This window comes from Podarcis cretensis (assembly GCF_951804945.1).
Source record: "Podarcis cretensis genome assembly, chromosome: 3".
Classification (NCBI taxonomy): domain Eukaryota; kingdom Metazoa; phylum Chordata; class Lepidosauria; order Squamata; family Lacertidae; genus Podarcis; species Podarcis cretensis.
In genome coordinates, this window is record NC_137172.1 from 37,746,556 (window position 1) to 37,774,092 (window position 27,537).

Consider the following 27,537-nt stretch of genomic DNA (forward strand, 5'->3'; position numbering starts at 1 on the left):
CTTTGGATTCCAAATTTCCCTCCCCCCTTTCCCGGTTGCGTTCCCAATGTCCATCAATGTCTACTGTCATCTTGGAGCTCCCACATCTAAACCACAGTCCTTCACCAGTCCGCTTTGCCATCTTTTTATTAGTCTTTGCCATCTTTTGGTCATCTTTGGTTTCACATGTCCAATCTTGGAAGGAGTCTATCTTCCAACTTTGTCTAGTTCTTGTTATTCTTATTGTTCTTGTTGTTCTCTCTCCTCCTCTTTTTTTTTTTCCCCCTGCTCTCCTGCACAAATGTTCTAATTCCAAAAAGCTTCTAATTCCTCTGCAGAGGCTTTGTTATTCAGGAACAAAACATTACGTCAAGTCCCTTCCATTCTTCAATAGATAAATCTATTGTCTCCTTTAGTGTGTAGACCTCTGTAGACAAAATAGTGTTCCATTTCTGCAGTTTCCCAGGCGATAAAAAGTCCTATTCAAATTTGATGCCAACAATACTTGTAGTGTCCCACAGCTCCTCTAGAGGGATTATAGTAACTCAGTTTCCTTCCCGATCACACCCAACAGTCAAAGTAACTTATTATTCCTTGTTTTAAACAATTTATATCCAATTTGTAACAAATGTGACCAGCAAAGTCCTCGTAACAAAGTTCTCTTTTTGTTCTTCCGCTTTGACAGCTCCTTTGACAGCTGTCAAAACCTCTATTTCTCTTCTCCCGGCGCTCTTTCAGATCGCTCCCGGGGTTTCCGGGGGGGGGGGGTTGCATTTTAATTCACATTCCACTTTTCTCCTCCAGCCCAATCTTATAATTTTCCATTGCGAAGTTAATAACTTTATCAAAAAAAGGTTACACTCAATCTTAGTTGTCAAATCCTTTGCTTTAGCTCCTCTACAACAGGGGGGGAGGCTGACTTCCTTTTTGCACCTCCCCCGCTCGCTCCGAATTTAAATAGAATTTTTCCCCTTTTTTAATCCAAGTTCCAATTACTCACGGGTTATTCTTTTAAAGACCAAATTTTCAATGGAAGAAGTCAGCGCTCTCCGTCGAATGGCATGCGGCTTCGCTCAGCAGGGGAAGCGGAGGACTCACAGCACCCCCCCCCCCCGTCACCCGCTCCGCAGCCTTTAAAAAGGCTCCTTCGCGGGTCGGGGGGGCGCAAACGGTGCCCGCCGAGTCACCATGCCCATGGGTTTCAGCGCCCATGGTTTTTGAGGGTCCCCGCGTCGCCGGCGCGGTAGAACCCAGCCCCTGCCGAGCAGGCTCCCTCCGGAGCTCGGAGGGAGTCCGCCATTCGGCGATGGCGCCAACCCGGAAGTCCAGAAACTTTTCAAATTCCATCAAATGCCCAGGTGAAGAAGAAAATCTCCACCTGGTGCTGATAAGATGTCAGTGTTGGCACCAGGTGAGCCTCACTTGGGAAAGCGTTCCATAGGCAGACAGCCACAACCAAAAAGGCACTTTTTCTTGGGCATCTCTCAGGGGTAGGGCTTCATGGGGAAGGGCCCCAGAAGACATTTGTAATGTCTGGATGAACATAGTCTGGATGTATTCTTGTTGGGAAAGGCAGGCAGTCATTTTTTGTGGCTCTAAGGGTATAAACCCTCTAAGGGTTTATATGTTAAAACCTGCAGCTTATATTGGGCCTCGAAATGTATCTGCAGACAGTGTAATTGTGTTATTACTAGTGTTATGTGGTCAGCAATGGAGGAGTGTGCCTTTGGGGGTGAAGACAAGCTGTTGGAAAGTTGCTCTGGTTGTAGAGACCGATATGGGAGAGACATGTTTTGTTGCAGCTGGGGCAGATGTAGGTGTCTGATTATGCTGCTGCAGATGCAGCATGGCATTTCTTATTTCTGTGATCCTCCTAGTGGTCATTCCTCTTCTTGTCACTGCCATGGATACATGACATGTCTGTCTGTCTCTAGGCACTATGGATTCCCACACAGTGGGGTTGATCCAGACATCTTTGTAGCACAGAGTTGGTCTGCCAATGGGCCTGGTGCCTGAAGCCAGCTCAACATGATAATAAATCTGAATTGATTGTATATTGCATGAGATCCATGCAAACTCTGTTGTATGGAAAACTGAGTGCTTGCTTGGATCATAGACCAATGTGAACTGGGCAAGCATGATTTTGAGGCTTGAGGAGATCTGAGCAGATGCTAGACTTCTTCATTCAATCCATTTTGATACGGTCATTACCATATGGTGATAGTAGACTACATTGTGTTATGAGAAGAGCTGTGAGTGAAGCCAGGAAGTGAGGAAAAAGGAATGAGATAACACATCCACATCAAGTTCACACATATGGTATATGAGTATGACTGTGATAGATCTTCATGGCGTGATGTATATATCCACAAAGACTCAGAAAAAGACTTCTAAAAGCAACAATGGGCATTATTAACAAGGGTATGAAACCTTTCAGTTCACTAGTGAGAAGGGCTCTTTTGCTTAAATCTATAAGACAACTTCAGAGCAGCAAAAAAAAATTTCAGTGGGAAATTTTCAAACACAAAGCAAAAAGGCTTTTGATTTCTGGCACCTGGAAAGCAAGAATTTTTGGCACATTTGAAGCACTCATTTTGGCTTGTGTAAAATGTCATGGTCTGGCTTTTTAAGATTATGTATATGTTAATACTAACACTGGATATCTGGTTATGTTATCATCCAAAAGAGAAATAAAAATAGTTTTATTTTTATTTTTAACTGGTCAGTATTTTTTCTGATGAAGCAGCATACTACAAGATTGACTCTTGTCATTTTTTAAAACGAGGTTACCAACTTCATATTGAAAGAGACAAATTCAGAAGCTACTATGGCAACCTGAAAACATCTGCAAAACATAGTCTCTAGGCTAAAGTTATTAAATAAGAATTTCACCTTAGTTAATTCTTCTGAGCTTGTAATTCTAGGTAAAAGAACCAGATTTGTTTGTAATTTTTGGTTTTTAAGTATATGTGTAAAATTACCCTTTACTGAATCTTTTTTCATGGAAATGCATGTTTTATGGTACTGTGCAACACATTTGTCCAAATCATGAACTGGATTAGGCCGACTTGTAACTATTTGTGCCAAACACAGATTGAATCGAGGCAGCTAGAAATCACTAGAGTGGGTCAGGCGGACCCAAATTAATTTGTATTGATTTCTAAAATGATATTAGAATAATAGAATTGTAGAGTTGGAATGGACCATGAGGATCATCTAGTCCAGCCCCCTGCAATGCAGGAATATGCAGCTTTCCATACGGGGATCAAACTTACGACCTTGGTATTATCAGCACCACACTCTAACCAGAGTTTAATGTAAGGTTTTGCACCTAGTTAGGCAAAATAAGATGCACAAACATAGAATGGGTGGCACAAAACTTAACAGTACAGGATGTCCACAAGTGAAACGTGAATGCAGTTCAACAGAATCACAAGAAATAACATCCAGATCATAATAAATAATGGTGCCAGTCTATTCTGGTTTGGTTAGACCTCTCCTGGAGTACTGTATCAAGGTCTGGGCACTGCAGTTAAAGAAAGAAACTAACAAACTGGAACATGTCTCAAGAAGGTGACAAAGATGGTGAGGGGTCTGAAGATCATGCCCTATGAAGAACAGTTGAAGGAGTTGGGTGTGTTTAGCTTGGAGAAGAGATAATAGCCATAGTCAAATATTTGAAAGGCTGCCTGCTACATAAATGGCAGAATAAATTAGTTTTCTCTTGCTCCAGATCAACAGTTTCACGTTGGAAAAATAGAATGACAATGGCATAGATTGCCTTGGTAGGTGATGGGCTCCCTTGCATTGGTTTTATTTTTATTTTTAAACAAAACAGAGGTTGCATTGGGGTTTTTTAAAAAACAGAGGCTGGATGGTCACCTATCAGGGATGCTACAGCAGTGGATTTCCTGCATTGTCAGAAGGTTGATTATAGAGGACCTCTGGTGTACCTTCCAAATCTATGATTCTATTTCAACAAAGCTACCACAATAGCAAGACATAATGAAGCTGCAACTTATAATCAGGAAAGGAGTTGTGCTAAGTCTTCTGGCTCACAGAATTGAGGCTGCCCTGAAGGACTGTAGCATGTCTTCCTGCTATTGCTTCAGACTTGGCAATCTCTTGAGACCGGGAAATGACCAATGGTGGATTTCCAAGTGGATTTCACTTTCTTTATGCCATTCAGCCAACACAAATGAAATGGATCTAAACTAAAGAGTGCAGTTTCTATTTACAGAACTTTCAAAATAACGTAGGCCTTTCAAGTTGAAAAAGGCTTTACGGTGTGAGTAGTTCTTTGCAGGATTTTATTTATCATTCAACAGAAAAAGTTGAAATAATGACTCATAGCATGCAGATGCTTCAGAAATCTCAAATCTTGTTTTGTTAGGAAGCTAGATCAAAGAAGGCATGCAATTTAGTCTCCAGCTTGGTATTCACTTTTCCTTAATACAAATGTAGCCTATTTTAATGAGAATGGAAATGTTTCAGTACAGGATTTTATTGCTGTATGATTTATTGCTCTGTTCTACTATTGCATCAATTTGGGATGCAGTGCACGTGCAGTATTTTGTCTATCAGTTGTGTTTGGGAGGGCCTAGAGCAAAGAGTTTTGGCAGCATTCACATATGTTTCAATCGAAAGTAAGGATTTTAAATATCTGAAGATGACCATGGACACTTATTCCTGACCTTCATATTGGTTTTACCTCTCTTTTTGTTCCTATTATCATCATTATCTGTTAGTTTATTCTTCTAAATCTTGCACATTTTAAAGGACCATTCTAGTGTTTTGAAGCATTTTGAGTTGAAAATAAAGAAGAGACTTCCTTAGAGACAAACTGGAACTTTTTTGGGGGGTGGGGATAATCCATTTTCTGCATCCATTCCAAATTGTCAAGAGACTTTTTCTTCTCAAAAATCTCATTAATTGCTATTTTTCGCTAGTAAAATGCTGGTAGTTTATTGTTGCTTCCAGAAAAAGACAGAATTGGCTTGAATTTTTTGATTGATTTTTACATGTACAGTATATCCTACTTTGTTCATATATAAAGAAGGCGTCATACTAACAGGCACTCCTGGGGCTAGACCACAGGAAACCATGACGTTTGTGTAATCCCATGAATATGGAGCTAGCTTAGATTGAGTTTGGAACATGCTGTGGTTTGTTGATAAGGAAAGGTTGGAATCAGTGCACCCATTCATCTTAAAAAAAATATGCCCATGCAAGTATTTTCTAAGATGTGCAGGGATAATTTGAACTTTGTGTATTAAATTTGATGGTGAGTGATATCTGATTATTTCAGTGTACAAGCAGACTTCCATGCAAAGTAGGACTTTGTCTTACTGTTCTCACCCTGGAATCTTTTCTGGAGAACACTCCAAAGCAGATTTTGGGGAGCTGCAGGAAAGGAGGAGAGGAAGGGAAAGTTCCATTGCATTAGCAGAAATCTGCTATATTGCAAATAATTTGCCTCTTCAGTTCACGTGACCCGTGTTTCTCCAAATGGTTTTAATAACATGAGCAGTAAGCCATCCAATTCCTCAAGATTTTACGTTGCTGGTGATTCACAAAGCTGTGGATGGTAATCTTTCATGTGACCACAGTGGTAAATGTGTCATTACTGAAATTTATTAGCTGCCGTCATAAATGTTTGAATTTGGTATCTATCTTTGTTTTAATTTTGGCAAAGCTGCACAATTTCACAATACCACAATACTAGAAATATAAGGGAATAAAAATGTGAAATAGCTGTTCAGCAGTTTTCTAACCAAAATCTGACGTATTGAATATTGTTCAAACCGATACACCTTATTATATCCAGACATTAAAATACCACTAGTGAACAACAAGGGTTGACCTAGCATGAACTGCATTGGGTATTTTGAGATGGCATGTGATAGAGATGAGCCTATTTTGCCATGTAATAGCTGAGAGCTATGCGGTTGCTGCTGCTCTCTCAACTTGGGGGAAGGGAGTACAGTACAATTGTAGCCAAGCAGAAACTTAAAGCAGCCATCATAAACTCTGGGTTTGTCACAGGAACTGTTTGAATTGAATAAAATGTGCCCTTTGTGCTCCTCTCATGATGCCAAGAACTATTGAAGCATTGTAGCTTATGATGTCATGGAATCCTGTTATAGAAAAAGTTATTTGCAAGTCACTGGAATCCATATATTTTTTCTAGATATAGATTTGCAATAGAAACCATCTGTTCTGAAATAGACCCATTCTGTAATCCCCTTTCATCTTCATGACTTCAGACACATATGTCTGGGATGTTTTTAACAAGACCAAAAGAGTTCTGAAATCACCAGCAAAATCTTTGTAGTGGACTCTTAACTCCTTATTTAATATTGTCTTTCTTTTTAATTTCAAGTTGTCTGAATAGTTGCCTAGTGGATATGCAATGGAGCTTCATAACAAAGATGTACAAATGGGACAGTAATCTTGCTTTAGTGGCAATTTTGATAAATGATTTTTCTCTTTTGGCAAAAAAAGCCAAAGGTATAGAAATACATTATAGTTACATTAATGTTCCATCATTGCATTTGATTAATAGTTTATGATGTTATTGACTTACATACGATTTTGGAATTTTCTGTTTTGAGGAAATCTGTCAACTGGAACTGCCACATGGAATAGACAGTAAATGATAAGGCAAAGCATCAAGTTAAATCTTGTTAATATAATTTAAGGATTTTTTAAAAACCCCACTTGCTGTCTCACAGTGATTTCTATGGCATATAGTAGAAAGGGTGTGGTGATGGAAAAAACTACTTGTGGCCTAGGCATTTTAGGAAGCTGAGTTCTAGTCTTTCTGACATAAGTACTTCTACTAGGAATAAAAATTATGTAAGTCAGAATACTTCACTCATGAAATGTGTGCAGTACTCATTTACCACTGGCCAGTATTAGTTTGAGACATCTATAACACCATAACTTACCAGGCGCCAGGCAAAAATGTTTGTTTATAGAGAGGGTTATTGGTTTTCTTGTTGTTCTTGGTATGTATTTTGAGTCTTCATTTTTTAATACTGTAAACCGCCCTGTGATCTTTGGAGGAAGGGGCGGCAAATAAATTTAATAAATAAATAAATAATATCTGCATGATTGCATTTATTTGCACATTTTATGCACCCACAATGAGATTGTGTCAAAACTGTACAAGGCTGAAGACAGGCAAATTTCCCCTGTAGCAAGATCTGCTGGGATGAGTGGGGTAAGGATCCAGGGGATCTCTGCCTGAGTCAAGAAGTTCCTGGCACTGGTGGAGCAAGTCGATTGGGTGCCTGGGGCGGCGCGCGTGCCCTGCTCCCAGGGGCAGAGCCAGCCGCCCACAGGGCGGGGCAAGCCGGGACAGGTCGCTCTGTGGGGCCTCCGAGGAGTCTGCCTGCCTCCTCCCACTCAGCCACCCTACAGCTGAGAGGGAGGTGGCGGGCGGACTGTTTGGGGCAGCATGAACCTATGGGCGCCCAAGCCACTGTGTCACTCCCAGGAGAGATGCATGGCTCAGGTGCACTGCAGGCCTTGCAGTGAGTGCCGCCAGGCATTTTGTCACCCTCCTCAGTGGTGACACCCGAGGCGGATTGCCCCCATCACACACCCCTTCCTCCGCCCTTGGTTCCTGGTTCAGTCGGGCTATGCTGTCATATCTCCCCCATTCTGTCTCAGTGTGACCCAGCTGGCTGAGCTAACCCTGGGCATTTTAAACTTCTCTAAGTCCTGAAGAAGGGGCATTATGGAGGGGAGGGCAGAAGGGAGTTCTGAGAAGTGCTGCAGAGACATTTTTTGTGGGCTAAAGTAAGCATTAACAGAAGGGAGTGGGACTTAGACTGGATCTATGGCTGCTAGCATATACAGTTTTAGAAGGGAATTAGGCAAATTCATGGAAGACAGGTTTTATCAAGAGAGAGGTATTAAACATGATAGATAAACAGACTCCTCACCACCATATACAAAGACAGTATGGACTGGATTCTAGGTGCTGGGGACGAGAGCATTGGGGGGAGTTATTTCATTCGTGCCCATCTTGTCTCTTGGGAACCTCTAGCTAGTCACTGTGGGAAAGCTAGACTTGATGGAACTTGGGTCTGATCCAACAGATTTCTGTGTTCATAATGTGTTTGAATGCATCTTCTTGACCTGCGTTTTTAACTTAGTCACTTTTAACTTATATTATGTTCAGGAGATATCTCTCCCCCTTACTTTGTAAGCATTTCAGTTGGCTGCAGCTGAGTTTTATTAAATTCTTTGTCTCACAGACTCCAATGAATCAAGCCTCCACTCGTTCACATTGTATTTTCACCATTCACATCTCAAGCAAAGAGCCAGGTTCTGCAACCATTCGGCGCTCCAAACTACATTTAGTGGATCTGGCTGGTTCAGAGCGTGTTGCAAAGACTGGAGTTGGAGGCCAGTTGCTGACAGAAGCCAAATATATCAATCTGTCATTACATTACTTGGAACAGGTATGGTTGACGTCAGTTCTTCATTTTGCTATTAGTTTGTTGTAGTAGTTTGCTTTTAGAATGTTCATGTTCCATTTCACTTGGCATTATGGCTAATCATTTGATTCAGAGAAGGAGTATAATGTCTCCCAGCATAGTTTATTTGAGGTAATAGCATGGAGAACATAATTTTCCTTATACCATTTTACTGCACTGTACCTTTTAATAGAACTTCCTTCTTAAACACAATTTCAATGGCAGCTGTTGAAATGCAGTATGTAGTAATGTTTTGTGTTCCGTGACCAAAGAAAGGCAGGTGTATTTCATGGAAAGCCTAACAAAGCCATCGTGGATTTTATCTCAGCTATTGAATTATACAGCCAATATATATACTTTTCTGCCTTAGCATTTCACGTGTTTAGTACAGTGGTATCTTGGTTTAAGAACAGCTTAGTTTATGAACAACTTGGATTAAGAACACTGCAAACCCGGAAGTAGGTGTTTTGGTTTGTGAACTTTGCCTTAGAAGCAGAACATGTTGAGTGTGTTCCATTTGTAAATTGAGTCCCCCACTGCTATGGGGAAGCACACCTTGTTTTAAGAATGCCTTGGTTTAAGAACAGACTTCCAGAACGGATTGAGTTTGTAAACCAAGGTACCACTGTCATAATCTTTCCCCATTATGATACTCTTTACACTTTTTCTTTGGTCTTCAACTCCAGGATCTCTACCTAGAAGCACATGAGTGTTGTATTAATAACCTGTGGATAAATTATTACTACTGTGACTTTATTGCTACTGTATTAAAATAGTTTGAAAAACATTATCCATTAGCCCTAGTGTTCTGCTAAAAGAGAAAAGCATCACACCTGCCAGACTACAGTTTTTTGTTTTTTTACAGATTTCACTATGGAGTATTGTTTCATAGCCCTGCAAATACTAATAGCAATGGAAGGCTTTTGTTGATTTTGGAGTGCTCATAAACACAGTGTTCTCTCCCTGAAAGTTTCTTTAACATATTTGTAAGCCACAGAAACTGAGTATATGTCAGACATCCAAGGAGAAAAGTTGTCAGAACTGAAAGAAATGGACAATGTGCTTTGTTTAACTATGTGCCTAACACCTTTCCCCCCTTCGGCATATGGGAATTTAAAGTAGAACATTTAGATTTACTATAACTATAACTGAGAAATCTTTGCAAAAAGTTTACTTTGCCTTCTGTAGCCAAATTGTTGCTTTTGGACTAACCACATGTTGAATAAACATCCCCAACCCTAATGATTCTACCAGCATATCTCATTTTTAGACAGCTGCAACATAAGTGTAGTGTCTGGAGTGTGTGATGGACCGAGGTGAAGGCAAAGAAACTGAAGATCAAACCAGATAAAAAACTGATGTTGATGGTTGCAGTTTATATCGCATTTTAAGTACCTCCTTTGATTGATGAGTTAAGTTTTGGCAATTAACAGTGACTTGAGGATAAATGCTATAACCTGCTTAAAACTGAACTTTGAAATCACTAAGTATAAACTTGAAACAGCATATTTTTGCTTATTGAATATTAAAAGTGCTCTTAATTTTGATTTGCGTGTGTAGGTTCCCAGGCCACCCCTCAAATAATTTCACACATCACACGTAATTTTAGTTTTGGTTTTTGGGCACTATTTTGGCCACAACTTTATTAAAATACAAAATCAGTGAATGGTTGTTTAGACATTGGTTATGACTATCTGCACCCCCGCTCGGGACAGAACTGACATTCCGAGCTCCTATCGGAAACCAGTAGAAGGGAAAGTCAATGTTGGGGATAAGTTGAGCTGAGCGTCAGTCCCACGCCGCTCACCCAACCAGCTCCCCAAGGCTTGCTGGCCCTGGTCCCATGACAGGGATTGGACGAAATCGTGGCAATCCCCAGGATTCCTTTAATGGAATTTCCTTCAGCACAATTGGAGGGCCAGACACAGCCTATCTTGACCCCTCCACCAACAGCTTTTTATAACCAATGCCTAACCACAACCTTACAAGTTGTGACGAATTGCTAAGTAGTAGGCAAAAACCAAATGGCACCAGCCAATCAGCCAAATGGCAAAATTCCTACTAGGCCCCTGCACCAAGGCAGACCACCCCATGACAGGCAAAACAAGGTCAACCGGAAAACAGGGTGGGCGGGTGATCCGATGCACTCTGCAAAAGAGAAAAGAAAACCAGACTGCCCCAACATTTAAAGACTATGGTCCCACCCACCAATTTGCTACATACAATTTGCCCCAGCAACCCGGTTATCCAATCAATGCACCAGGCAACAACAATTAACCTGCCTGGCAACACAGGGCTGGCCCGGCGGCCCACACCGCAACACATACTCTCATTTATTGGAGAACGCGCTTTACAATATACCTCTTAATTAAATACTGCTTTGCAGTGGGAAACAAGGGACTCCCTGCTTCTTCTTGGACAGTTTCTTGGTGGATTATAACTACAGTCTGTTTCTGTTATCCAGCAATGAGGTGACAATGTCATTTAAAAATCCAAGTGTTTTCTACAATTCAGTGTGCTCAAGCATCTTCAGTAGCATTAGATAAAAGGGTCTTAATGCCCGATGTCCACCAGCTTCTATGTAGTCCTCTCTACTAACCTTTGTCAAACATTATGCAGTGCATGTTGTGGGGGAAAGAGCTGATATGAGCAAGGCAGTAGTGCAAAATATTTCCCAGTCCTGGAGATTCTGCTGTTGGGTAACAGTACCATGTCCTTTCTGTAGGACTACACAGAGGCTACAAAGGGAAAAAAGCAGAAATCGGTTCATACACCATTCAGAGGGAACTCATCCCGCTCATTCACAGAGGCAATTGAAACAAAAAGTGTTGGCCGAAGCAAGGAAGAAATGGGCAGTGCTTCAAAGCTCTAGCAGTTCCATGATCTAGCCAAGGGATAACCTGTATGATGCCCCCAGATATTGTTGGACTTTATCTTCCATTAGCCCCAGCAAGTGTGACCAATGGTCAGGAATTATTGGAATAGAAAGCCAGCAACATATGGAAGGCACCACACTGGCAGCTCCTGGTCTATCCTGTGCCATTTCTGTGACTTTACAAAGAGTCACTGCAGGAAAGTTCAGGGTTTTTCTTTGGCTGGTATACTAATGCTATTGTTTAATCTGTAGGTCTGGGCTTTGGTGCCAAAATGCAGGGTAAAAAAAAACTAATAAATTAATAGTGTCACAGTTGGTACCACTGCAATAGTGTCTATGCTGATCCACTACCGGAGTGAGTCTTGATGAGCCAAAGTGTCTGACATTTGCTAATGTATGCCACTGTTACAGTCGGCAAAATTCTCAGTTTTAAAGTAATCGTTTCCAGTATTAGAGTGACTTGTCCAAATATTCAAGAGCAAAACCAGAGTTCTAAGAGTTTCCATTTCTGTTCTTATTGCAGGTAATCATTGCTCTGTCAGAGAAGAATAGGTCTCATATTCCCTACAGGAATTCTATGATGACCTCGGTGCTAAGAGACAGCCTAGGAGGGAACTGTATGACCACAATGATTGCCACACTCTCAATAGACAAAAGGAACATAGATGTATGTCCTCTCAGTTTTTATTATAATTTGCTGTCCAAGATTTAGTATTTTAAATTTATCCATTTAATTTCATTCAAATATGTTTTATAAGCTGACAGATTTAATTCTACCCTAAACCCTAGTTTGCGAAGTGATGCAACACTGCCAGAGTAGTTGGTAAACCCTATATTTTGAACCCTATATTAAGCTGGTTCTCACGCAACACTAAGCCATACAATGGCTTAGGGCAGGGGTAGGCAACCTAAGGCCCATGGGCCACAAGTAGCCCACGGGGGTAATTTAACTGGCCCACGAGCCACCCCCGAACCGCTTGGCGAGTCCCCACGCACTGCGCTAAACTGGCACAGTGCGGCACCGGGACTCACTTTCACGGCACCGGAAATCGCGTCTGTGCAGACGCAGATGCCGGAAATCACTTGTATTGGTGTGATGGCCTGGGAATCCGATTCAGAGGTTGAACCAGAGGAATCCCAGCCTGCACAGGAGTTCCCGCCTCCAGGGCCGGCTGAGCTGGGGCAGGGCCTTGATTCTGAAGTGCCTGCACCAGTGCCAGATCCTCAGGAGCAGGCACCAGGTGAATCCACTCTGGCTCCGGAGGTGGTTGAGGACTCAGTGCCTGCAGGTGAGTCTCCCCCTGGGTCCAGTAACCCTTCAGCCTCTCCTGAACTGCAGAGGCTCAGGGCAGAGAGGCAAAGGGAACTGGTTTCTCCCAGGAGGAGTGCTCGCCTTAAGGCCAGGAGAGGCGGGTCTCCTGGGGGCCGGGACCGCCCCTGGCCTCAGAGAAGATAAAGGCCAGTCAGCCCGGTCCCAGGTTGTGGGAGCAACGTCGTTGAAGAGCTGTTTCGGCCAGCATCCAGTCCTGTTCCTCCAGAGTTCCTGTCCTTGCCCTGCTCCTCGCTGTGGACCCCGCTTCGCCCGTGGAGGACTGTCTGCTGACCCTCAACTCAGGTCCTGGACCTCGCCCCATGGTAACCTCCCCCCTGGACCAGCACACTTGGTTTCTTCTGCTGCATTTTGCCAAATCTGTTTGACACTATTTAGTTCCATCTTCAGTTTGGATTTCAGAGACTGGAGAACTTCAAGTGTTTATTTTGCTGCTATTCTGTGTATATTGAATTTGAAGACTGTTGTCTGTTTTAAACAGGATTCCTCAAGCTCAGCTCTCCAGATGTTTTGAGACTACAATTCCCATCATCCCTGATGACTGGTCCTGCTAGCTAGGGATCAAGGGAGTTGAAGGCCAAAAACATCTAGAGGGCCAAATTTGAGGAAGCCTGGTTTTTAAAGATTGCTGATTTAGTTTATTAATTATATAGCACACTTACTTGTCCATAATTGCATGTTAAGAATATATTTTTTTACATTTAGGAATCAATATCAACTTGTAGATTTGCTCAGCGAGTTGCCCTTATTAAGAATGAAGCCATTCTAAATGAAGAAATTGACCCCAGACTGGTAAGGAATTTTGGTTGTTATTTATACCTAGCATTTTTCAGGAATTCAAATTAATTTAAGAAATCAGTTTTGAAAGGTTCAGTCTGTCATCTACTTCATGTTTGACAAAATAAAAGCATGAAAAATTGTACAAAATGAGAGAGGATTCCCAACAAAGTTCTTAATCATAACTTTAAATTTAGCCAATAAGTGACACCTGTTTCATTGCTGCAGATAATAGCACGACTAAAGAAGGAAGTTCAGGACCTAAGAAATGAACTGGCCATGGTGACTGGGGAACAAAGGCAAGAAGAACTGACAGAGGAAGAGCTACGACAGTAATATTTTGGTCTTGCTTCTTTTTTCTCCTCTTACTTTGAAATGTTTTACTAAGTGGCATAATAAGAATCAGTTCAGTTCTTAGTACATTGATTTTAAATGCTAATATATTCCACAGATTTCCATAGACCTATTTTCCAAGTAATATATTTCAAATTAGGGTTATAATCAACAGAAATTGTCAGATTAGATTGCTTGTCATGGAAAGCAGTTATGGGAATGTGAAGATTGGGGATGCTGTCGTACTGCTTGTGGGAAGTCTTTACGTGGAACCCTAAAGTAAACTGAGAGCCTCCGTGGCACACATCTGGAATTCTGGGTGGTTGCAGGTTTGATACCTAGTTGCTAGGGGAAGAAAGAGAACTAGTGGATGCCTAGCATGCACATCTCTTGGACTGGTGGGAAGAGGAGCAAGCAAAGGGAATGAGATAAGGATGATCTTGTGAGGTACACAGCTGTACTCCTTTTTCTGTGAGGAGGAGAGGAAAGGGGTGAATAATGGTAACTGCAATTTTTGCGGGTCTGAATTCCTGCAGTTTAGTTCTTCCGTGGGTGGTGGTGTGAGATTCCTGTTGGGGTTTAGGAGTAATTTAGTATTGTAATGCTCAAACCTTAACAAGCGTTCAAGAAATGCTCTTTGTGTTGAGAAGTGCTACAGAGCTAATTTCTTGTGGCCCAAAGTAAGCTTGAATTATAAATTATGCTATGCCCAGATGTTTAGTATTGTGGTTCTACTTTATATAAGCAGAATGTGCTTGGCTGTGTTTGTGAAACACGTGAATTAGTAGACCTAAAACTGTAGATCCATGATACCAGGCTGCAAAACTTTTCTTAAGCGAACAGCTGACTTAGTCCTCATAGGGGAATCAGGAGGGCTGTTGTTAGGGGGTGGCAAACCAGGTCCTGGATCTCCTGTCCCTCCCCTCTTTATAAAACAAAACTTTTAAAAACAACTCTGTGCTTAAAGGGTGGCTGAGCACATTGCAAAGCATAGTGTCAATGAGACCCACAGCCACCACCCCTCATCTTAATTTGCCCAGATAATGGCTGATATCATGACCCAGGGCTCTGAGTCCCTATCTCTGAGGGAAGTTGCTGGGGATTCAGAGGACAACTTGGACTGGGAGGAAAATTTGCCCTCTGAACCAGCCTTTGATATCATTGCTTCCTCAGAGGTCTCAGCACCAAAAGGCCCGTTGATACCAATGTCTCTCCAGCCTGAAGAGGTCATATTGCCTTCTTCAGACTCTGAGGACTCAGCTCAGAAATCATGGTGGAAGCCCAGCCTCCACCAAACTGTTGGAGTCAGTAGCTTCTACAACAGGCTGGGCCATTTAAGAATAAGGCACTTCACTAATCATGGGTGGGATTAACTCCTCAGAGAAAGCTGTAGTCCTATTTGAGACTCAGTGTGGGTTTGCTGGTTGTTGGAGCAGTATTCAAGTCTACTTTCTATGACTTCCAGCCTAGGCACTGTTTGGAGCTATCCAGAGTGCTACCCACCTTGCTTGTTTTCCTTTAGATCTTAACCTCTGCCTTGCTTGATCTCACTTATTGGAACCTACTCTCTTCTTTGTCTGACCATGCCTTGATGGCGCTTGAGTTTTCTTGATCTGACTTTGCTTCCTGGATTCTTAATTGATACTAGCATAAGGTCATATGGTGTCTCTGGACTCTGTGCTTAGCACACATACACCACTAGAACCTTGTCGCTGGCCAGAACCACTGCCTAAGCTAGAACAGCTGGATAGGGTGGCAAAGGGGTGGTGGTGAGAGAGGTGGGGGGAAAGGAGGAGTGACATGTTGTACAGGACTTGCTTTAGTTGCAATCCATACATATGATGCAGTTCTTGTCAACTGACTGGGGGGTGGAGTGGAGGACTCAATCCACTTACAGTGCATTGGGTCCAGAAAATCCTGTTAGCATGCCATACAAGCAAGAGCCATAATTTGTTTTCTCCCCTCTGAAAGGCAGTCTAAATTTGCATCTATATATAAAAATAGGAGTATAAAAGTTTCAGGCAAATTTGTTTCATGCGCTTGTGACATAGGCAAGACATCTGGATCATTCAGTATGTGTTCCAGCACTTCAGATACCAGCCACCACACAAGTGGATTCAAAGAAACCATGTTATACATTACCCAATTGGGACTGAGGGAAACATGGTTGGCCTTGATATACTTATATCAGATTCCAGATCCCTCTGAAGAAATATCAGGATAAAACACATTGTCTGTGTGTGATCCCACAACCTTCTCCTAACTGCTGAATTATGGTTAAGGAATTCAGAGCATTATATCTGCACAGGGCCGATGAGCACTACACTGTCTTTTATTAAAACCTCCAGGGAATAAGATTTCATAATGTTTCTGGACAATCTCTTCCATTGACCAGCAGTTAGGAAAAAATTCTTAATGCTTCATACCTTTTCGTCAGCCTTTTAGGTATTTGTAGCTCTGTATTTGTACCCTTAGGGCATTATCATGTAGGAGTCATAAAGGAACTGTTGTTTCAGTTGAGTTTGTGATGTGACTATAAAGCCTACGTTGGCAAGAATGCTTATTTGCATTACGAATGCCTCTTTCATTCCTCCTAGGAACATAGGAAGCTACCTTGAACCATGGGTTCAAATGATTCACTTTTTGGCATTGACTTGCAGTGGTTCTCCTCTGATGTACAAACAACAGATGTTATCATAAACTGAGTGAGAGAGGTTCAAAGGCAATCTAAATCTGATGTATGAGAAAGCCCCTTATCTTTCTCAATTGTTCATAGTTTCTATGCCAGTTTTATATTTTGGTCTCCTCTGAATTATTCTAACTTACCGTTATCCTGTTTATTATGTGGTGATCTAAGCTAGATATGGTATGTTAGCAGGTGTAACCTGTGGTAAATAGAGCAGCAGAATTATTTCCTTGGTGCTGCATACACTGGTGTTATTCATGCAAACGTCATTTGATAAAATTGCAACCGCATCACATTTTTGTCTCAGACTGAGGAGCTAAATTAAATTTAGATTTAAATATACTCAGAACATGATCCAGGAGAACATGAACTTATTAGGGGCTGACATGTACAAACAGTCTACTGATCAAGGAGCCAAGTTGAGCCTGTTGCTGGGAATTTAGTGCTGAATAAGGAAGCACAAGCTGATCTGGAAAACCAGCAAGAATGAGGCAGGAGTTGAGGTCAGGTAGTCTCTGTGGAAGACAGCCAGTAAAAATAGGAACAAATCAAGCAGATAGGAGAAGCTGAATCAGAAGCACTTACCTGGAACCCACAGAAAAGCCACAGAGCTATGGTTTTGCTTTGTTCAATTACTTACTTATAATTGGTGACAGCAAAATGACATACAACAGATTTTCGTCTTTTTAATGTTGAATTGATTCAGAAGACTATATAATTTTACAAGAAAAGGAAATGTTTATTGCATAATGTAGAACTGATACATTGTATACAGGGTAATAGCAATTTGCATGGTTCCAATTTTTTAAGGATACCTAGGGATCGCATCACATCTTACAGAGAAACAAATCCATGAATGTGCACTCAGTCAGTCAGTTTTCCACATTAGCCAATGTACTTGTGTGTGCAAACATTGCTGGATTCACGCTTCAGATGTGCACACAAAACATCAGAGGCATATATTTTAAACAATAATGGACCTAGCAATAATTGCTTCCAGGGGAACAATTTGTTTTGAATAGTAAGTGGCCCAGATGAATAGTCAGACTGAAGAGGTCTCTGTTCATTTCCTTGTCAACAGTGAAAGTTGCTAGGTGGCTGTACATGAAGCCAGCCACTAATGCAAAGCCTAACCCTCAGCACAAGACTAGATAGAATAGAATAAGCACAGTGTATATCATCCTGAGAAAGAATGAGATACAAAGGGCAGGGTTCATCTAATGTAAGGTTACCAGATGTCCCAGTTTCCCGGGGACAGTCCCTGGATTTACAAACCAGTCCCCATACAAAATCCATTGAAGTTGAAAAGTGTCCCTGGATTCATTGAAAAAAATCTGGTAACCTTAATCTAATGAGTCCTATCAGTGAAAGGCTTGTGCAAGGACTTCCACTTCTGAAGTGGGACTCCCCTCCTCCCCCTATACCCCCCTGCAAGTGACTGGGGAGTTGGAAGAAAACATAGAACAATACACAGGAGGAGGAGAGTGGGGTTCATTCTGCCTAGCAGGCTGAATACTTAGTCCGGTTATAGAGGAAAGCTTTTGCTTGGTACCTAAAGTTATATAATGATGGCACCAGTGAGCCTTCTTGGGTAGACATTTGGAGCAACAGCACATCATGCTTCCTTCAGCACATTTTAACCCCCTCTTCTGATATAGTGTGTGCAAGCAACCAGCGACTTGTCCTGCACAGCATCTCCAGCTGCTCCTGTTGCTTTAAGTCCTTCCTTGTCCCTGGAGGAGGGGACGGTAGAGACTGTATCTGGGACTGTCTTTTCCACCTTTGCACCTTCCTGCAACTCTATCCCTGCCTCCTCTTCTCCCGTCTCTGACTGCCCAGCCTCTTCCTCTTTTCCCTGCATCATGGGTGATACAGATCCCCACAAATCAATGACCCCTTCCCCAGATTATCCTCCTGTACCCCCACCTCTACTGCCCACCCTTCAGACCCTGCCTATCCCTGACAATGTCCATTCAACTAAGCCCAGCTGTTTATTTTTTTCTTTCATGACATTTGCTATGAAATGAAAACCAAATGTTCAGATTGTTTTTAGTGAACTGCTTCACGCACAAAACATAAATAAGCAGTCTTGTAAATAAAGTTGCAACTTCTTTGGAAAATCTAACCTTCAGTTTCTCTTTTGATTATCATAGTATTCAGTTTTGCAGCTAAGTCTTGTGCATATTTCCTAGTAAATAAGTTCCACTTTTCAATGGGATTTACTTTAAAGTAAGTTTAAAGAAAATATAGATACTTACAACCTTGGGTATATAGTTTGTGTACTTCAAAAATATTGCTGTTTATTTTGAAAATCTATTGTATTGAGTTTAAACAACAACTTTCAGATTTTGAATTACTGCCTTTGGATGCTGTTGTCAGGCTTCCTTAATATGAAACTGATCTATAAATGTTCATTTAAACTGTTGTTTCTTGTTTAGTAATAGTTGCCAGCATCTGTGCACATTTGAAAAAAAAAAAGTAGATTAAATAGCAACATGCATCCTCTCTAAAGGAGATAGTACTGTATACTTAGAGGCTTCTGTATTATAGGGTTTTTAACGCTGGATTTAAATGGAATCTTTCTCCTTTTTATATTTTATGAGGAGCATGCCAGAAGTAAAGGGAGAGGCCTTTTTTTGTTTGGACAATGTTGGTATAAGTTCTTCCGCCAGATGAGCTCACTAGCAACTTAACTTTGCCCAGAAAGTCAGGATTTCAAATCAAAACTGCTGTGTTCCATAGCACCCACGCTTCCAGAATCCATGCCAGTTGGAACTCTTTAAGGCACAGATTACAAGTGCTGGCTTAGCACTTTAGTTTATTAATATCTTTACCTTACTACTTTTATATTGTCAAACAGAATAGAAATAGTCCTACAAATTCATACAGCAATGCATCTGCTTCAAGCATTGGGCTGTAAACCTAGTAGGTAATATGGTATCTGAAAATATGATTAGGAGGGTACATAACAGACTGATTTAAACATTATCTTTCTTTTATGTATCAAATTTACATCTTACCCTTTTTTCCTGCAAGGAGCTCAAGACAGCATATAGGATTTTTTGCCTTCTAGATTTTACCCTGAGAGAGATGAGACTGAGAGAGAATGACTGGCAGCAAGTCACCCAGTGAGATTTATGCCTGAATGGGGATTTGAACCTGGATCTGGTCTAGCACTATGCTAGATTATTGCAGGGAGTTAGACTAGATGACCCTCAGGGTACCTTCCAGCTCTATAGTTCTATGATGCACTGCTTACCAGTTCATTTCTACCCCAATTCATGGGTTGCTTTTTGACCAATAAGGTCCTAAATAGTCTCCAGTTAGGATATTTCAAGGACTCTCACAACCTGTTTATACCTATATGAATTCTTTGATCGCTATCCTATGGGTTAAGCCTCTCCACCCATCCCAGTGCCACAGTAGGGATACAAATTGTAGGCCCTTCTCTACATTTCCCACACCTTGCTTTTTCTATGGAATTGACATCTTTTGGGTACTCATTTTCTAGAGGTCATCTGGATTCCTGCTTTGCTCATGATCCCTTCCAGCTCTACACTTCTATAATTCTATGCAGTTCTTTCTAAACTGTCGATCCCAAGCTTTTCTGCACCCCTCCCATACCTTTAAATGGAACACTTCCTCTTTGCAGGTTCAGCCAGTTTTATTGCTTCATGTTGATAGCAGCTGGGATGTGACTGAATAGTTTTCCCTTGAAAGGCCTTTCTGGAAAACACCCTGTGTCATTCCCCCCCCCCCCCCCGTAATAGGGAGGAAGTGTTTACTTACTGCTTTTCTCTTGTTTTGTTCCTTTTGTTTTTAAGATAGCCTGATTAATAATACTGTTTGCTACTCTAGATCGTAATAATTAAAAGATGAATGAATGATTCTTCCACCCGCCACATGGGGAAAATAGCTGACATGCGGCAATTCCAAGAGTGTCTATTTAAGGAGAAATTATTCACTAATTCCACAGCTGGAATCAGTAGGAAGCAATAAAACAACTGAACTTGCATACAGTAACATTTATTTGAAGTGCCAGAGATCTTTGCTGAATGGAACTTTCACTGAAAATAGAAATTCTAAAAGGATAGGAAGGGGAAAGGGAGTGTTACTTAATATAGCGCTATATTTTAATGGAACCTTAGTTTTAATTCCACCTCCAACTAATTGCAGGAAAAGAATACTTCAGCACTCATGGTCTCATCAGTTATGGCACCACACTTGTTGAACACACCTGTCAGGGGCTCAGGAGCAGAGGCACAGGGAAGAGAGGAGATGGAGAGCGAAGGGGAAGAATCCGAGGGGAGCGTAGGAGAAGAGGACAGTGGACCGAGGGATTCCATGAGCCTATCCAGCGAATCGGAAGATTCACAGAAGGGGGCGCCAGTGGCCAGGGGTAGGGGGTTCCCAAGGGGAACGCCCCAGGAGCAAGGGGGCAGCAGGGACTCCCAGAGCAGTAGCTGGAAATCAGGACCAGCTTCCCCATGAGAGCAGAGTGGGGGGGAAGAGTCCCAAGGATCGGGGCCAGTGCATTCCCCACCAGGGAGAGAAGATAAGGCAGGGCTGACCACGCCTCCATCAGAAAGTCGGACAACGGAGGAGAGGTCAGATCCGGCCAGTGTCCCGGAAGAGGGAAGCAGTGACCGAAGTAGTGTAACGGTTAGGAGAAAGGTCACTGGGCTGGCGCGAGAGGCAAGTTCAAATGTACAGGAGCGTGGGACAGCAGAGAATGAGGATTGGGAACCGGGTCCTAAAGCCCGCCGGAGGGAGGGGGAGGAGCTAAGCGACTCAGCGTCGGAAGAGTCCAGAAAGGGCAATGCCCCAGCGGGCAGGAGGACCCAGAGGAGGAGAGAGCAGCGTAAAAGGTGGAGCAGGGCTAGGATCTTAAACTGGTGTCATAGGGGAGGAGACTCAGACGGGACTTCGCCGATCTAGGGTTTAAGATGTAGGGCTGCACGCTGTGGCTTTGAAATGGAAACTGAACTTCAATAAAGACTTTTGTACATTACTACAGCCTAGCGTTGGTCCTCTGTGAGCTGGGACCTAGAGGCAGCTCTGACATGGAACTTTCACTGAAAATAGAAATTCTAAAAGGATAGGAAGGGGAAAGGGAGTGTTACTTAATATAGCGCTATATTTTAATGGAACCTTAGTTTTAATTCCACCTCCAACTAATTGCAGGAAAAGAATACTTCAGCACTCATGGTCTCATCAGTTATGGCACCACACTTGTTGAACACACCTTTCCGAGAAAGATCTGCTTGGCTTCTGCCACATTACAAAGGTCTTTCTCTCTCTTTTGTAGAACGTTCAGCAGAGGGCTTGCTGAATAATGACCAATTAAAACACAGATAGTTTTATCTGATTCTGTTCTTTGTTAGTTGCTCATTGTATAGGTATATTCTGACCTGCTTTTACTACTTTAATGAGATTTGTTGACCACCTTGCAGATATAATAACAGTTTATTATTGCACTATTATTGCACTAAATGTTACAATACATTTTGTTTGTTCGTTCATTCAGTCATTCATTTAAATAATGTATATACTGCTTAATACCATGGTTTCTAAGCAGGGTGCAATAGAAATGCAGCATACATCATAAAATTAGTTACAATTAACTGTAAGATTATGGGACGCAGGTGGCACTGTGGTCTAAACCACAGAGCCTAGGGCTTGCCAATCAGAAGGTTAGTGGTTCAAATCCCCACGACGGGGTGAGCTCCCATTGCTCGGTCCCAGCTCCTGCCAACCTAGCAGTTTGAAAGCATGCCAAAAAGAGCAAGTAGATAAATAGGTACCGCTCCAGTGGGAAGGTAAATGGCATTTCCGTGCGCTGCTCTGGTTCACCAGAAGCAGCTTAGTCATGCTGGCCACATGCCCCGGAAGCTGTCTACGGACAAATGTCGGCTCCCTTGGCCTGTAGAGCAAGATGAGCGTTCAACCCAGAGTCGTTCACGACTGGACCTAACTGTCAGGGGTACCTTTACCTTTTAACTGTAAGATTAAAAACGCTCCAAATGCCTTCTGAAATTAGAAGAAATATATTTACTAAGGCACCAGTATCTGATCTCAGCCAGCATGTAATTCCACAGAATTGGGTGCTCACTGGTGGAGGATACAAGCCATGCATCTGAACTGTGGGAGACCACAAACAACGGATTCCCACTATCAGGTGGTACTTAAAATATCCTGGATTCAAGCTGTTTAGGGCATTGTTAATACAAGAACCTTAAACTTGGCTTAGTAGTATAAGGGTAGCCAATGGAAGCTTTTAAGCATCAGAGTTATGTTCCAGCAGCTATCTGTACCAACAGTCTTGCTGTAGAATATTTGAATGTTGACTTCCATTTGCCATGCTGACTGGGGCTAATGGGAGTAATAATAACAATCATTTCCCCCCACTTCAGTACACAGTGGTTTATATGCAGGCATTTGCTTGGAAGTAATTTAAACATGTATTAAGAAAAAAGATATGCAGCTTTTGTTACTTGAAAATTTGGGACTCAGTGAGGGAGGAAATCAGGGCCTGGGGCATTATACAATTATCTCATGTGGCTAAAAAGCATCCATTGGCCTCTGTTTTTAAAAATGTTTATACCACATAATGATTAGCATCTGTACAACTTTTAAACGCCAGAGACTCAGTGATGCACTTTATTGAAGTGGTTACCTAGAAATATAACTTGCTTAAATTAATACAGCATCTTTTTCATAAATAGGGTCCATCAATAGAGTATTGTATTTTGGACACATCTGTCAGTCCCCTCTTATAACAATATTCCCCATTAGTCCTCCTTGCTGCATTGATTGTCAGTTTGCTTGTAGAATGCTAAGGTGTTAATCAAATCAGTGCTTCTGTGAAGGCTCACTGTGTTCATTCTGCATACATTTCACTTCGCAACTGTAGAAGTCGCTTAGACAGGTTAAACCACAGAGCCTAGGGCTTGTCGATCAGAAGGTCAGCGGTTCGAATCCCCGTGACGGGGTTAGCTCCCTTTGCTCGGTCCCTGCTCCTGAAAGCACATCAAAGTGCAAGTAGATAAATAGGTACCGCTCCGGCGGGAAGGTAAACGGCATTTCCGTGCGTTGCTCTGGTTCGCCAGAAGCTGCTTAGTCATGCTGGCCACATGACCCAGAAACTGTACGCTGGCTCCCTTGGCCAAGAAAGCGAGATGAGCGCCGCAACCCCAGAGTCGTCCGCAACTGGACCTAATGGTCAGGGGTCCCTTTACCCTTTATTCTGCAATGATAAGCTGGTTGTGCTATCACTAAATTATTCCTGTTGTGAAGGCTCATTGCATACATATACTTGAATTATCACATACAGTACTTTTACACACCCTTGCCATTTAACTCCAGTTTTAGGAATTTTTGTTTGAAGACCATGGCTGATCCTAGGGGATTCATTGTTCTTTAAGTGATCTTCACTTCTGCATGTGATATAATATTCCAGGGTCTGTTGTAAAAGACAAAAGCAGCTATAAATGAACCATAGTATACAAATAAGGTCAAAGAGAGGGCTTCCAAAATTCCTCTGTGCACTGGTCTCTTCTCTTGTGTCTCATAGCCATGTGATCCTACATATTATTCGGAATTTTAAACATAACCTTCCTGCACTTTTAGAAAGCAATTACTAATTTAATGTTGGACGTCACTTAAGTTGATAGTTTTAAAAAAATGTTATTTGTTTTCAATGCAGTATAAAAATAAAGAATGTTAAAAAGGATTGTTGAATACAGTTCTAGTGCACAATTTTAAATTAAAAAAAATTAACTTTCAGTATCGTTTTGCTTTCTAACACCTCATTATCTCAAGCTTTAATGTTGTAAAATTAGAATTTTATCCATGTTGGGTCATTAGATTGTTAATGTCTGCAAATTTAGCACTTCATTTTCTACCACTCAGAGTTGCAGAGTCCAATGTCCTGCTGCTTGATTTTTCACTAATAAAAGCTATTTGACTGCTTTAGTGCAGAAGTATTTATCCCAGAAGTATAGTATACGAAGTGCTACAGGTTAGAGGGAAAATTTCTACATATTTTTAAATATCTCTTGACAGGGGTATCCATTGCAAATGCATAAGAGGGATAATATGGAATTCAGAATACTAGACTACCTAGTCATGCTTTGCTGTTCATGTATGCTATTCTTAATCCTAATAATATTCTGGAGTTGACATTATTTGTAAGCAATTGCTAATTTATGGCTGTTAGTGTTTTTTTAATCACAGTCCAATGGTGTACTTTAGTGTGTACAACTGAGGAAATGATTCTGTTTCAACGTTAAATTACTATTCTTAATGTTTTCTAAATCATGTGCAAAAGCCAAATTTGGCCCTTGCCTGGCATGGACTTTCCCACACTAGGGAAAGTTTAATTTCCTGTCATGTTGGTAAACATTTCCATCAGTTCTGAACACATAAACTTTGGACTCAGCTATACAGCTGCAAATAAGTCATTTTAAGTGTATTGTAAAGTTCAGTATACAAATGTGAAACTAGATGGTGATAGTGAGCTATGGCAAATTCAATATATTTTTCAAAACATTTTTTTAAAAAACATTTTAACAGTGTTTTTTAATATGTGTGTTGATTCCACCTTTAAAGTCAGTGACATTCTTTAAAAAAAAAAACAGCAGCAACAACAACATGTTGGTGCATAAGAAAAAAGCTGCAAAATTCACATTTGATTGGATACTTCTACTGGACTGTGCCCTTCATATACCAGGACTCCTATTCTCTTTGATGGGATGAAAGACTCCTGCATAGGGAAGGACATGTGGTACTGTGAATATCAGTGTCTCAGTATGGAAGGGAAAGATTTGCTCTCGGATTCTGTTTGTGCATGATAAGTTGAAACAGAATGGAAGTGAAGATTCACATTTGCATCCAGCTGCAAATGATTCTGTGTGGTGAGAGAGACAACAGTCACATTGCTTTCAGTGGAACAAACATTCAAATACAGATCCCCATTCCTGCTCTGGTGCAATTAAGTCATGTACAAATAACATTCCTGAGGGTCACTAGAGCTGGCTGGGTGGAGGGCTTCCTTTTCTCTGGGGCCTCTCTGGGCACAATTGGGTTGCCAGAGTGCAATAATAATTCTTTTTTTCTTTTAAGTGTTAAAACATTAATTTCAATATTGCTAACTATATATAGTTGCTAAATGCAATCACTTCATTTTTCCAAGAAATAATTGTTCTGAAAATAATGGGCTCAGTGGTGGCATACAGGATTGTTTCACCTAAATATAGTGACTGTGTTAACTTGCTAATCCTTGGCTTCCAGAAGCAAGTCAAAATTTGAAACGGTAAGGTTATGAAGATATTTCCCCCACTATTCTTCCAGAGGGTTGTAGTTCAGTTTTTGGTGATTGGGTGATACTCATCCATCTTTTACTTGATGTCAACCCTTTGAAATTAATGAAAGTGACTACGTTAGATTCCATGAATTTTAATAGGTCTGCTTCCAAAAAAAATTAGTGGACTAGTTGAGGTGACATTTAAAACAAAACAAAAAACTTACTGTAGCCAAAACCTTTTTAAAAAAAAAATCAAAAACATTATTTTAAACATTATTTTAAAACAATATATCCGTTTGTGATACTGTATATTGGGAAACACCACTTGTGGTATATTGGAAACAAGCTTGCTCTCAGTCTGGTATGCCTATTTGCTTTTATCTTCTGAAGATTAAGTATATTTTCTGAAAGGTCGTATTTCCTCCTGAATTTAGGGTAGACGAACAGATTAAAGGTTTTTTGGAAGATATGGATCCTGAGAGCACATTGGAGTTGGGAGCTGATATGCGGAAGATCAAACACTCTTTCAACCATTTAAAGGTATGCTTCATTGGCTGCCATTTTCAGGGGTGAGGAAGCCTTCAACACAGTAATAACACTCCATGTGTTTTCATTTACTAGGCATTCCAGGGAGAGAGGGAGAAGGAAATAAAAGCCCCAAATCAGAACTCCATAAAATGATACAACTGAAGCACTAAATACATTGTTCATTTCTCACAGGAGAAAATAAATTGCTTTTGGTATGCATATTGTAATCGAGAGAATCTGAGTTGTCTGGTTTGAATGTAATGTTCCTAGATTAATTAGTAAGCTTGGAATGAGAACTATGCTCATGCACTCCTTTTTCTCAAGCATCATTTTGGTCATGGATTCTTCAAATCAGAGTTTCCAAGGTGGGAGTACTGTGGTTTAATGTCTGTTTGCTAATGAGGATCTGAAACCATGGTTTAAAATGTGGTTTTTAAACAAACTATTTTTCAAGTGTCAAAGCCAGTGGTTGGGGAGAAGTGGCTCCAGCTACCACTACAAGAGCTTCTGATGAATCAACTTGCACTTAGGGCAGAGATAAGAAGCAGAAACTGCAATTTCAACATAAACAGTACTTCATCTTCATTTACTGCAAAAAAGTAGATAATTATTGTTTTAATAATTTTATACACTGTGTGAAGCCCACCTATATATCTTACATAAACAGACAAGCAAGCCATCTTTTATTCAGCTGGGAACTATATATCCATATTTACCTATATTTACCTATGGGTTAGCCAAACTTTCATTACTGAAGTATTCCAGAAATAAGAGTAAATAGTTATGCTTTATTAGCTAAATTAACATTGCACATTGCTTCATTAATATTCCATAAGAACTGTTGAGTATCCCTTTACTGCTAATTTTTACAAAATGTAAATACACCTGCTCATATACTGTTTTCAGTATAGACAGAGTGAAGATAAAGGGAGAAGGGTAGGGTTATTAAGGGAGTACCAAGGATGGAATAAAGGAAGGCTTACTGAAAGAAGCTGTGGTGGTCCAAGAAATGGAGACAGATCCCCCCCATTGTATTTGACTTAGCACGAAAGCTAAGGGGGAGACAGCATCACACTAATATGATCATCCCATCAGCGCAAGCATTTCTGCTTACCAGACAGAACGGTCTTCTTCTTGTCCTCATCACTAAATTCTGGGGGTTCTTTCAACCCTCCTGAGCAGAGTTGGAAAGGTAGATGGGTGTTGCGTAGATCGAGGAGCAAGCTTCTACTAGCA

The 27,537-nt window shown here is 41.2% G+C and overlaps 1 protein-coding gene across 2 annotated transcripts in view; it reads left to right on the forward strand.

Annotated features, from left to right (window-relative positions):
• The window catches only part of KIF6 (kinesin family member 6), a 152,564-nt gene that overhangs the window by 23,121 nt on the left and 101,906 nt on the right, over window positions 1–27,537 (forward strand). For both annotated transcript variants that reach the window (XM_079969227.1, XM_079969228.1), the window contains 5 exons: window positions 8,247–8,453; window positions 11,867–12,010; window positions 13,379–13,465; window positions 13,679–13,782; window positions 26,208–26,313. In XM_079969227.1, coding sequence (XP_079825353.1) covers window positions 8,247–8,453; window positions 11,867–12,010; window positions 13,379–13,465; window positions 13,679–13,782; window positions 26,208–26,313 — 648 coding nt within the window. The remainder of the gene's footprint in view (window positions 1–8,246; window positions 8,454–11,866; window positions 12,011–13,378; window positions 13,466–13,678; window positions 13,783–26,207; window positions 26,314–27,537) is intronic.